The sequence below is a fragment of the Equus caballus genome, chromosome 12 (assembly GCF_041296265.1).
Source record: "Equus caballus isolate H_3958 breed thoroughbred chromosome 12, TB-T2T, whole genome shotgun sequence".
Taxonomy (NCBI): Eukaryota; Metazoa; Chordata; class Mammalia; order Perissodactyla; family Equidae; genus Equus; species Equus caballus.
This window is the reverse complement of record NC_091695.1, coordinates 30,265,650-30,277,213: the sequence shown is the minus strand read 5'-3', so window position 1 is coordinate 30,277,213 and position 11,564 is coordinate 30,265,650. Positions and strand designations below refer to the sequence as shown.

At 60.0% G+C, this 11,564-nt stretch overlaps 1 protein-coding gene across 4 annotated transcripts; it reads left to right on the top strand.

Annotated features, from left to right (window-relative positions):
• Nucleotides 1-1,400: 1,400 nt before the first annotated feature.
• LOC138916660 (src substrate cortactin-like) lies at nucleotides 1,401-11,464 on the top strand. Of its 4 annotated transcripts, none has more exons than XR_011423962.1 (6): nucleotides 1,401-1,581; nucleotides 3,426-3,536; nucleotides 5,059-5,169; nucleotides 5,703-5,813; nucleotides 8,168-9,682; nucleotides 9,827-9,946. XR_011423962.1 is itself a non-coding variant. In XM_070229725.1 (6 exons), the coding sequence occupies exons 1-6, from the start codon at nucleotides 1,416-1,418 to the stop codon at nucleotides 9,932-9,934; spliced, it is 663 nt and encodes a 220-aa protein (XP_070085826.1). In that variant the 5' UTR covers nucleotides 1,401-1,415; the 3' UTR covers nucleotides 9,935-11,464. The 4 variants fall into 4 exon arrangements, 3 of the variants coding, with proteins under 3 accessions (XP_070085826.1, XP_070085825.1, XP_070085827.1); XM_070229725.1 differs by having other exon boundaries at nucleotides 8,168-8,223; nucleotides 9,827-11,464; XM_070229724.1 differs by lacking the exon at nucleotides 9,827-9,946 and having other exon boundaries at nucleotides 6,704-8,284.
• The last annotated feature ends 100 nt before the right edge of the window (nucleotides 11,465-11,564 follow it).

The window sequence follows — 11,564 nt, the reverse complement described above, 5'->3', positions numbered from 1 at the left end:
GGGCAGGGGATCCACTCTCTGCCACACCGAGTTATCCCGCCCTGCGTGGTGGTGTGGATGCCACAGGGGCTGGCCCGCTCGGGTCCTGTGTGGGCTGGGCAGGTTGTCCTCACTGCATTTGCCTTTTCGGCTCCTTGGACCAGGGTGGGCGCCCCGGGCCCAGCAGGCCTACAGCCTCAGCCCCCCACGTCACATTTCTATTCACTTCCGGTCCACAGAGACATTCAACCTGTTTTTGAGCACGGCTAAACCTTTTCGCTTTCCAAATTTGACGTTGTATCTGTCATGCTACTTGGCCAGCCAGTCTCTGCCAGACACTCTCCTGACACGGTGTGTCAAAGGGGAGACGGGCGCCGCCTTTTGCCTTTTCGCCGGATGTGACTCTGAAGCAGTCTGTTCTCCATAGAGATGGATCTGGGTGTCACAAATGGCTCACGCCACCCTCCCGCTGAAAGCCCCAGTGAGCTCTGGCTGTCCTCATCTGGGAAACGGGAGCAACAATACCCACCTCACAGAGAGAAAGTAATGAGTGGCTGCTTGCGGGGGCTGGGGGGGGGAGCGAAGCACAGGGGTTGACTGCTAACAAGGTGGGCTTCTTTGGGGGGGATGAAAATGTTCTAAAATTAGGTCGTGGTGATGGTTACACCACCCTGTGACTATATTAAAAACCACAGAATTGTACACGAGTGTATTATATTTTATGCAAATTACATCTCAATAAGATGCTCTTAAAAATAATTTTCAACTCATAAAGCTGTTTCCAGGGAAAAATGAACCATCCTGTATTAAAAGGATTACCTTGTATCCACAATCGCTATGTGGCCAGCTGGTCTGGGCCACACACTCTCCTGAGGGGCAGAAGCCACGTGGCCCGCAGGCTGCCTCCCCAGTGTTAGTTCCCCTCCTTCCAGTTCTGACTTCCTCATTAAGCCTACAAACCCCTCATTCTTCCCAGTCACTCAGTCAAGAAACCGCCTTCTGGGGGCCGGCCCGGTGGCGCAGCAGTTAAGTTCGCACATTGTGCTTCGGAGGCCTGGGGTTTGCTGGTTCGGATCCCGGGTGCGGACATGGCACCGCTTGGCATGCCATGCTGTGGCAAGCATCCCACATATAAAGTAGAGGAAGACGGGCACGGATGTGAGCTCAGGGCCAGTCTTCCTCAGCAAAAAGAGGAGGATTGGTGGCAGATGTTAGCTCAGGGCTAATCTTTCTCAAAAAAGAGAAAAGAAACCTCCTTCTGGAGCCTTCGCTCCGTACATTGACTCTGCGTGTAGGAACAGACTGTTTCCACGCGTGCTTTGCAGGCTCGCACCCCGGCGGAGCTCGGCCCGCGCTGCCCGCGCACGCGCGCGAGGGAGGCGGCCGGGCGAGGGGCGCGACGTGCCGGGGAGGGGCGGGGCCTCGTCGGGACCCGGATGAGGCCCCGCCCCCGCCCGAGGAACCGGAAGTGGAGCAGGGCGCCTGGGAGCGGCGGGCGCGGAGCGGCAGGGGCCGGGGCCGGGGCCGGGGCCGGGGCCGGGGCCGGGGCCGGGGCCGGAGCCGGAGTCGGAGTCGAGTGGGTCCGGACGGAGCCAGGCGGCGGTGAGCGAGCGCGGCTTCCGCCGGGCGGGGGGGGCCGGCCCCTCCGCGGCGCTCCTGGGGCGCCCCCGGGCCCAGAAAAGGGAAGGAAGCGGCGGCCGCAGCGGTCTAGCCGCTCTTCCGCTCGCGGTTTCGGGTCGGCCGCGGGGGGAGCGCGGGCGAGGCTTCCCCAGGCCGGGGAGCCGGGGCCGGGGGCCGAGGGGTGGGGGCCGGGGGGCCGCGGGGTGAGGGGCGGGGCGCCGAGCGGTGGGGAGGGCCTGGTGTCGGGGAGGAAGGGGCAGTTCTGAGGTTTAGGGGTCCGAAGGAGAGGGGCCGGGGCTGCAGGGAGGAAGGGGAGGAGAGGGCCAGACGGGGAGGGGGTCTGGGGTCTGGGGTCTGGGGTCTGAGAGGGTGCCCGGGACCCGGGGGCTAGGAGAAGAGAGAGTGGAGGGTCCGAGGGTGGGAGGGGGGCGAGGTGCGAGAGAGGCCATGCTGGGAGGGGGTGTGATCCGGGGGGAGGGGCTCAGGGCCCAGGGGTTTAGGGGAGGGGCGTGGAGGGCCGAGGGGAAGGGGCTGGGGTCCAAGCGGGGCGAGGTAGGAGAGGGGCCCTGCGGGGAGGGGTCCGGGATCGGGGGCGACGGGATCAGGGCCCTGGGGTTTAGGGGAAGGGGATGGAGGGCCGACGGGGAGGGGTTTGGGTCCAAGCGGGGCGAGGTAGGAGTGGGGCCCTGCGGGGAAGGACCGAGAGGGGCCGGGGTCTCCCTGGCGCCCGGGCGGGGCCGTCACAGCCGCGGCTCCTGCGGCCAGGCCCGCACCTACAGGGAGGTTTAGCAATCAGGTCACTGGAAATGCAGCGACACGCGCAGCTGCAGACGGCCGAGAGGCTCTAAATTTGGAGCCATCCCTCTTCTGGCTGTGTTGGAAATCAGCAGAAAGGTGCTTCTGGGTTTTTGGTTCCTCTGTTGGAATCGCCTGAGTGTGGCACCAGGAACTTGATCTCCGCGGGCGGCCTCCCTGGAGCGGGTGCGGGGCTTCCTCCGCCCGCGGTCTGTGGACGTGTCGGGCCTGGGGGCGGGGGTGGGATGGGGGGGGTTCCGTTTCCCTCTGATCACAGCGCTGGCGGCATCCCCACTGAGTGCGCCCTCCCCGGGCGCTCCGCTTGGCGCGGGGCTGCCTGGGCCCCGCGGCGCTCTGCCTGGCTAATCCCCCAGGCCCTGACCGCGGGATTCAGCGGGGCGCCGGCTGGCGGCTGGCGAGGGCTGAGATCCCAGGGCTGTGGGTCCGTGGGCCCCCCTGCCCGTGGCTGAGCGCGGCTGAGCCCCTGGCGCAGTCCTGACTCTCCTCTGGTTGGAAAAGTGCTCCCAGATGCTCAGGGAGCCGGGCAGAGTCCTAGAGGCAACTTTCAGACCCGCTGGAAGAAGGAGCCAAAGGGATGCAGAGTTGGTTTTGATCCTCTGCCCCCCAGGAACTGGAAGTTACCCCCACCCCGTTCCCGCCCCACAGCTGACTTGTAGTGGAAGCATCTTGTTAGACTTATTCTTGAAACACTTTTGAGTGTATGTAAGTGGTGATTCAGACCTTTGCTCGCTGCCGTGCAGTCGGTGCTCAGAAAGTGTCTGAACGGTGAACTTCCGAGGTGGGAACGCAGTTCACATCTGCCATCAGGAACGAAGTGCCCCTAACAGGTGAAAGGGACGCTGTAGACTGAGTCGAGCGTCACGCGTGGGTGATAGTGGGTTGCTCGTGTGTTTTAGAATGTGTGCTTGATCTCTTGCTGAGTCACACCGCGAGTCGTTTCTGTTCTGGTTCAACCAAGCGCCGGGTTAGCTCATATCTGCTCCCATGCCGACTGCTGCGTGTCTCCACAGACTACTCCAGCGGCTTCGGCGGCAAGTATGGCGTGCAGGCCGACCGGGTGGACAAGAGCGCCGTGGGCTTCGACTACCAGGGCAAGACGGAGAAGCACGAGTCGCAGAAAGGTCCGCCCGGGCGGCGCCCCGCAGCCGGTCCACCGCGCGGCCTGCCCCCTCGCCGCTGCTTCCCACACGCTTACAGACATGCGCACTGGGGCGTTTCCCCTGTGTACGGCGGGTCACGTTATAGTTACACGGTTTTTTAACTCAAACGTTTGGCCGTTGTTGTTCCGTTCAGGTCAGCGTAGGGGTCTGTCGCGTTTTTGGTGACTGCTCAGTCCTTGTGGTGGGAAGATCCCGTAGTCTACGTAACCATTCCTCTGTGGAATGTACAAGTTAGGTTGTTTTCAATTTTCGATGTTACAAGTCGACTGCATGAGTATTCTTATCCCTGTGTCTTATGTACCTAAGTGGTTATTCAAGAGTAAATTCCTAGAAATATAATTGGGTCAGAGAACACTGAATTAAAATTTCGATAGATTGCCAGATTGTCCTCAGAAGCCGTGCTGGCCTCCTTTGCTGTGGCGGCCTCGCGGGTCACTTACTGCCGTCACCCAGCGAGGGCTGTAGGTGGAGGGCGTTAGATTCAGCCCCTCCTGCAGAGGCCACGAACGGTTGGTTCTCCTCATTGTTTTGTTTGGCCTGTACATTTAGATTTTTTAAAACGATTGCCAACATATAAAAACTGAGAGCTCACGTATTTAAAAAAATCCCAGGTTTCTTTAAAGAACAAAACCAAAACCCAGCACTGGAAACCCCACTGGCTTGGCGTTTCTGCGAGGAGCTGGCCGTGGGCCAGCCCAGTGTCCCTTTGCCGCAGGCGTCACTTCCGTTACAGCAGGTGGCCTGCGGCACGGGGTCGCTGTCACTGCCTTCTCTCCCTCCCTCCTTGGAGCAGACCTGTGCTCCTCTGCCCCACGCGCACCCAGTTCCTCAGGACCTGCTGCTGGATGCCTTGCAGTCTGCACTGACTTTCTCCCCAAGAGGCCTCTGGGGCAGAGGAAATGCCACTCTGGGAGGTCGGGGGCACAGCCCCAAGTGCCTGGGCAGGCAGGCTCCTCGGCAGCCCCAGGCCTTTGCGGAATGGGTTTGCTCCGCGCGCTCGTGCGTTGACGTGCCCACGATGGAGTCCTCCTTTAGTGCAGAGGGAACCATTCCACTGGCGTTTCTGGAGGGCGTGTGTTTCTGGAGGGCGTTCCAGGTTTATCCTGTCTTTGCAGGCACCCCTGCATGCCTCTCCTTGTGCTGGTCCATGAAGCAGAGGGACCCATTAAAAGCCGGCTGCTCGGCTCGTGCTGATCCAGAAGCTTTGTAATAAACTGTTACTCCATGCTGTCTTTTGGAATGAAGGAAAGATGCTACAGTTATAAATCTGCTGTCTTTATAGGACTCTTCCTAGTCCTGTTATTACATATGAGCAAGACTTTTAGGTATTTTCTGTATCAGTGATCTTATAGTGAGCTTAAAAGATTTTTGGTTTATATTTTTTTTAATTGAGTGTTAAAAGTACTTTCTTGAAGCCTGCTGGAATCCACAGCTTGCTCGCTGGTTGTGTTGCTGGCCTGTAAACTGCTTTCCTTGTTTTTAGATTACTCCGAAGGCTTCGGTGGCAAGTACGGTATCGACAAGGACAAGGTGGATAAAAGTGCCGTCGGCTTTGAGTATCAAGGCAAAACGGAGAAGCACGAGTCCCAGACAGGTGCCTGCATCTTACCAGCTCTCCAGCCGGTGACCGTTAACGGGACGGGTGGTAACCAGAGCAGCAGGCAGAGACGGAGCGTAACCAGCAGCCCTTAATACGGACATCTCTCAGTTAAGCAGCCAGCTTTAAAACAGCAAAGCAGAAACACAGCTGTTACATGAGAGATCGACTCTTGCCAGTTGTTTTGGCTCTGACACCCCAGCAGTGCCGCTTGTGCTAATAGTGTCGCGTGTGTAAGTGGTGGGACTGTGGGGCTCCGGTTGCTGCTTAAGCTGCATCGCTTGGCGCTGCTTCTGTGGGGTCCCGTCTGCGTTTATTCGGAACGCTGGGATTACAGATGGGGTCAGTTTCCAGACGCTGTATGAGGAGGGCCTCTTGATGAGTGTTACCTAAAGTTTTACCGAAGATCTGAGAGAGAAGGGATGAATTGAGCGAATTGTGTGTATTGACGTGCATTGAAAAACATGTTTTCTCTCTGTTGCCCGGGCTATCCGTTAATACCAGTTTGTGTCCTTTTTCTAATCCATTAGACTACGTGAAAGGGTTTGACGGAAAATTTGGTGTGCAGACAGACAGACAAGACAAATGTGCTCTTGGCCGGGATCACCAGGAGAAATTGCAGCTGCACGAATCCCAAAAAGGTACCTTCATTTTGAATCTCCTACTTGGGATCGTTTCCCGAGTTTATTTCCCTTCCCAGGTCCGTCACTGTGCTGTGTTTTTGCCGTGTCTCTGTAGCAGTGGTGTTGTGTCTTCAGTGTGGGAGGTTGTCGTAGCCCTCCCGTGATTTGAGACAGCCCTTCAGCTAGAGGAGTGAGGAACCCCCGTCCCCTCCCACGGGAGGGCTCCCGCGAGAAGGCCCCATGTCACTGGGCTTCTGGAGCGCCGGTCACTGCCTGCAGCAGCTCTGGGAATGCTGTTTTCTGCCCTCAGCGGGCGGCCAGAGGGCCGACAGCGATCCAGTCCATGAATTGGTGCTGATAAAGCGTGCTGTAGGCTGTGGAAGGGGATGCCTCCTCTCTGCCCGGGAGTGTGTGCTTTCCACGACAGAACCATGTCCCTGGGAAAGTAGCACGTGGGGACGGGAGACCTCTGAGTGAGCCCCAGACTCACCCCGTCCTTTCAGCCAGCACAGATGGAGGTGGGGCTGGTACGCGTTGCCGTGCAGTAACCTCGTGTATAACGTGTCTCTTTCTTCACATGCGCAGAGATGCGTTCTCTTGTCTGCAGCGTGGGTAGGACCTAGAAAGAAACCTCAAAGCATGGAGTGGCTTTCCCGAATTACTTGAAATACATTTCCTAACCCGGTCTCTGATCTTGGCTGGAGTGTTAAGAGTTTGAGTTTGCCCTCTAACCTTTGAGCCCAGTTTTGACTGTTGCTGAGCCTGCGAGCTGGCTCTGCAGCCCCTGAGCCTGGCAGAGCTTTTCCTTTCTCTAAACGATGTACTTGATTCTTGCCCATGCTCCCACGATTCTAACCGAACTGTGTTTCCTCTCTCGGTTTTCTTCACTGTTGCTTGTGGGTTTCCAGGTTATAAGACTGGTTTCGGAGGCAGATTTGGTGTTCAGCCCGAGAGGCAGGACTCCTGTGCTGTGGGGTTTGATTACAAGGAGAGGCTGGCCAAGCACGAGTCCCAGCAAGGCACCGTTGCTCACCACCCCCCGCCCCCGCCTCCCCTCCAGTGCGGCCACTTCTAGCACAGACTTCCAGCCTCAGCCTTGCCAGCACCCTCTGTGCCCTCGAGGGGCACTCGGGCGTTGAAACCCAGGTGTATGCTGGAGCCATGGTCGCCTGCACTCCTCCCACCCCCATTCACTTGTTCCCTGGCACCATGGGGTTTGTGCTTGGCAAGACATGGCCGTAGTTTGCAGGGTGTGTTGCCCTAAACCCATAACGTGGCTCCATCCTGGAGCGGGGTGTCCCTGGTCTCCCAGCAGCCTTCTGCTGGAGCTCTTGCTGTTGACCGTGACTTACCTACTGAGTAAGCCACCTGACTGCCTCTGAGACGGGGAGAACCATGTTTAGTTCAGCCAGAGGCGCGGGTCACCGGGGGGCAGGGGCAGGGGCAGCCGTGTTCTGTGTGGTCTCTGTTTCATCGTGGTGGTGTTTTTTTGACCAGGGGTGGGAGGTGTTTTTCGTTTGTTTTGGTTTTTTTGACGACACCACCTGCGTATAACTTCCCCACACAGAGCTAAACGGTATGTACAGGAAGCTAAGAAGACACAGGAAATTTCTAGGTGTATCTGTTGGGAGTCCACACGGTGAACACATTTCTCCTTAGAGCAGTTATTTAATTGCTGTCCAAATTCGGACTTGGCCGTTAGAACCTGGACACACGAGCGGAAGACAAGGACGGTCCTCCTTGCCAGGGCAGAGCGTAGGCTCCGTCCCCTGGTTGGGAACACACGGCCGTGTTCAGGCGAGGGACGGCGGACGCACCTGATCCGGTGCTGATCCGGCAGCCTGCGCGGAGACGGCCTTGGCTCTGCGTGGCCTTAAGGCCGTGTGACGGTGTGACTGTCACGGAGATCTGTGTTGCTACGTCCTAAGAGTTGGCTGGTAGAATTTCCCCATGGAATTTTTTTTTTTCTTTTAAAAAGCAAGAAAACAGCTGCCTCGAGCCTCTGCCTAGTCCTAGTAGGGAGGGAGCGGTGCCAGGTGGAGGACTGTGCTGTTGGAGTGGCACGCTGCCCCGCGCCTGTGCTGGGCCCTCGGCTCACTGCCTGCCAGCCCACACGGCACCCTCTGTCCCTCAGGAGAGCGCGGGATGCATGCGCACACCCCTTTTCTGCTTCTCCCCCGCCTGTGTGCTGAACACCACAGGTAGAAACCAACTCAGCTTGCAAGTGAGGACCGCGCGGGGTGCGGTTCTGGTCTCTTTCTGCTCGGGGTGCGTCTTCTTGGGCTGTTTCTGGATCTGTTTGCATGCCTCTGCCCCGGGCACCTCGCTGGTCCTCAGCCTAAGTGTAAGTGTTGTGTTGTGCCACTTTGCAGACTATTCCAAAGGATTCGGCGGAAAGTACGGGGTCCAGAAGGACCGGATGGACAAGGTAAGGATTCCAGATCCAGGCCTGAGTGTCTTCTGCTGCCGTGTTCGGGAATTTAGGAGGTCCGGGAATTCGTGGAGCTCTTGGTGTGTCAGCGCACGGCTCCGTGGATGGTCTGGGGTGGGGTGTGGCTCAGGTTTTCAGAAGCACGAACGTTTAAGTCGGGCACGTGTCATCACTGATGGTGCCGATTGCTGACCTGTATGCCAGGCCTCGTCTACCGGTCACGGACATCCTCTCCGGTACCCCACATGGTCGTGCTGTGGGGGAGAGACTGTCCCTGTCCCCTTTTGCATTTGGGGGTCCCTGGCCAGGCAGGCTCAGTGCTTGGCCTCAGCATAGCAGCAAGTGGCGGGGCCACCTTTGGAAGCCAGGCATTAGGCTCTGGGGCCAACACGAGACCCTTGAGGACGTGTGGCTGTTTGAATCCAAAGTAGTTAGCGGTAAACCGGCTGGAAATTGAGCTCCTTGGTCACACTGTCCATGTCAGGAGCTCAGTAGGCACGCATGGCGGCGGCGGCTCTGGGAGCGCGCGGGTCTAGAACATCTGTATCATGGTTCATGGTGGAAGGTCCACGGGACAGGGACCGTCTAGAGGCAGGTCCTGCCCACAGCACCGCCTCCCACGGGTGTCCCGGGGGAACACGCTTGTTTCTCACTGGGGACTTTGTCACACGGTGTCGGATCTCTGAGAGTCAGTCTTAAGTGTATCAGACGGCCGTTTTTCTAGCGTACGGTCCAGCCATAGCAGAGTCTACACTTAGAGCAGGTGTGGAGTTGTCCACACGAGGACACGTGTGGCTTGTATCTCCTGAGCAAAGACGGAGGCCGTCCTGCCTGGTCCTGTGCCCGGCCTGTGGTCAAGGAGAGCAGGGCCAGTCCTCACGGAGTTCTGCTGCTGTCAGGCTCACAGCTGACCACACAGAGGCCGTCACCCAGGGGCTCCACCACGTGACCACGCATGGGCCCTGGGAGCATGTGGCAGGCCCAGGGCTCAGGCTGAGGGGCCAGAAGGGTCCTGGGGAAGTGAGAGGCTGGGCTCAGCTTTGACGGGTGGAGCATGCCGGGAAGATGGGCCAGGAGCCTGGAGAGCAGGGGCATAGCGTGTGTGCGGGGGTGGGGGTGACGCCGCAAAGACTGTTAGGGTCTCACTGCAGAGGAGGGCCGAGGGGTGAGGAGCTGGGAGGGACCATCTCGGGGAGCCCTGCAGACTACGTACGTCAGGTTTCGTTCTTCATCAGATGAGTCCTGAGTGGCCCTCGAAGGGTTTGGCAGGCAAGTGACACCAACGGGATCTGCGTTGAGAAGACCCTGGTCACAGTGTGGAAGTGGATTGCGGAGAAGCAGCGAGGCTGTGGCCCTAGTTAGGAGGTGGCTTCAGCGGTGTGAGCAGGGTGCGGTGCTGGCTCGGGCAGGGGCTCGTGGCAGAGGGAGAGCGGCACTGACCTCAGCGAGGCGGGAGGTAAAGCCCCCGGCTTTAAGGGCTGACAGGGGCAGGCAGGACTGCCCCAGGTGGGCGGTGGGCCTCTGCTGAGCTGGGGCGCCTGGGAGGAGCAGGGGTGGGTAGCTGAGTCGGCTGTGGGTGTGTCCGGGGTGGGCTACCCAGCAGGGCAGGTGGACGAGAGTGCGGCTGGACCAGAGGCAGACGGCCACTGCACAGATGTGGACGGAGCCGGGGTCAAGTCGGAGGCGAGGAGAGCCTGCAGAGTGGTGAGCGGGCCCAGGGACACACCTGGGGATGGCAGCAGTCAGGCTGGTAGAGGAGACTGGGAAGTGCACCCAGCAAGGTGGGGGGAGCCCACAGGGTCTGGTGGTGCTGGTCTGAGGGTAAACAGCTTTGGGGCAGGGGGGTCACCTGTGCCCAGCAGTGCTGCTGGTGGGGGCGACGTCTGGGCGAGCAACGTGGTAGCCCCGGGAGTCCTGGTGAGGGCATTGTTGTGGGTGTTGGGGGGCAGGTTGGGGGAAGCTGGCCTGCAGGGACCCGCACCGTGTGGGGAGGGTCAGTCGTAGAGTCGGCAAGCTTGGGCCCGCTCCGCCCACTGTGGTCCTGTGAGCTGGGCAGCGGTCAGCCGAGGGGATGGTTCTGTTTAAGATGGAAGAGACCAGAACGTGTAGGGGAGCCCAGGCCGTAGACAGGCATGTGGAGGGAGACCGTGAGGTGGTGCTGGTGGAGAATGTGGGGTCACTGAGACGCAGCCGTGGACGGTAGAGGCTGACGAGGGGGCCTGCGACCGAGGCAGCGTGGTGGCTTGGCGCAGAGGTTGGGTGAGCCTGTGTCTGACGGTGACTGTGGTTCCTGTTGGTGGTGTGACGGCGTCCGTGTTGTGCGGTTGGCGGCCTGAGGCTTAGGAAGGTGAGGGAGCTGCGCGGGGTCCCAGTGAGCTGCGTGTGGAGGGATTCGGGTGTGAAGTCCCTATAGGGGATGGAAACGGGTTGAGGGGTGTCCAGCAGGTGGGACCTGGGAGAGGTCGTGACCTTGAGTTGCCAGGCTGGACCGAGGGGAGGGAGGAGCAGGCGCCGCGTAGAGGAGGGCGGTGAGAGGGAGAAGCTTCTAGTCGGCAAGCGGGTCTTGGTGATGGGGGCGTGCTGTGGAGGAGGTCGGGCGCGGTGTGGTGGGGACGCTGCAAGTGAGAATGAGAGGTTGGGGGCCGTGTTTGCTGGAAGCCCCCAGGTGACGGCAGAGAACTGGCTCTGGGCAGCGTGCTGGAGAACTGGCTGGGCTGGGCAGATGGGGGCGACAGGAGGGGCCCATGGGGAGGGTGCTGACGCCCCTACCCCTGAAGCCACAGGGCAGGCAGGAGCCTGATGGGACATCCGGAGGTGGGGGGCAGGGCAGGGAGTGAGTGTGAGAAGAGATTGTTCTGGAGAGAGGTGGCAGAGGCCCGGTCTGGTGGGCGGGTGGTCTGGGAAGGGAGAGCGCTTGGTCAGGGCAGCTGAGCGGTCGCACTCGGAGAGGGGGGCAGGGGGGCCAGGGTGGCCTGGGTGCCGGGCTCTCAGGCTGGCTGTGGCTGGGCATGGCAGACGGGTGGGCGGACAGCCGTGCTCTGGCCGAGCGGGGTGGCTGTGGAGGGAGAACGGGGCTCTGGGGGAGGGTGGGGGCCTGGCCCGTGAGTGCGGCACTCCGCGCAGGGCTCAGCCTGTGCCTGGACGGGAGGGAGCTGCCACTCACAGTCACCCTCAGACAGTGCCCGCTAACTTCAGGTCCACGTCCTCGGGGCCCTGCTCCCCTGATTTGTGTCAGGAAGGCAGTGACTGTCGCACGCCCCAGGTGTGTCACTGGGAAGTGGTTGCTCACGAAGAAACTGAGGATGGCCCGTGGTTCCCAGAGCCTGTCTGCATCAGTG

Coding starts and splice junctions, on each gene's coding strand:
- LOC138916660 (XM_070229724.1), top strand. CDS start 1,416: ATGAGGCCCCGCCCCCGCCCGAGGAACCGGAAGTGGAGCAGGGCGCCT. Junction 3,537..5,058: donor GAAGCACGAGTCGCAGAAAG/GTCCGCCCGGGC, acceptor CCTTGTTTTTAG/ATTACTCCGAAGGCTTCGGT. Junction 5,170..5,702: donor GAAGCACGAGTCCCAGACAG/GTGCCTGCATCT, acceptor CTAATCCATTAG/ACTACGTGAAAGGGTTTGAC.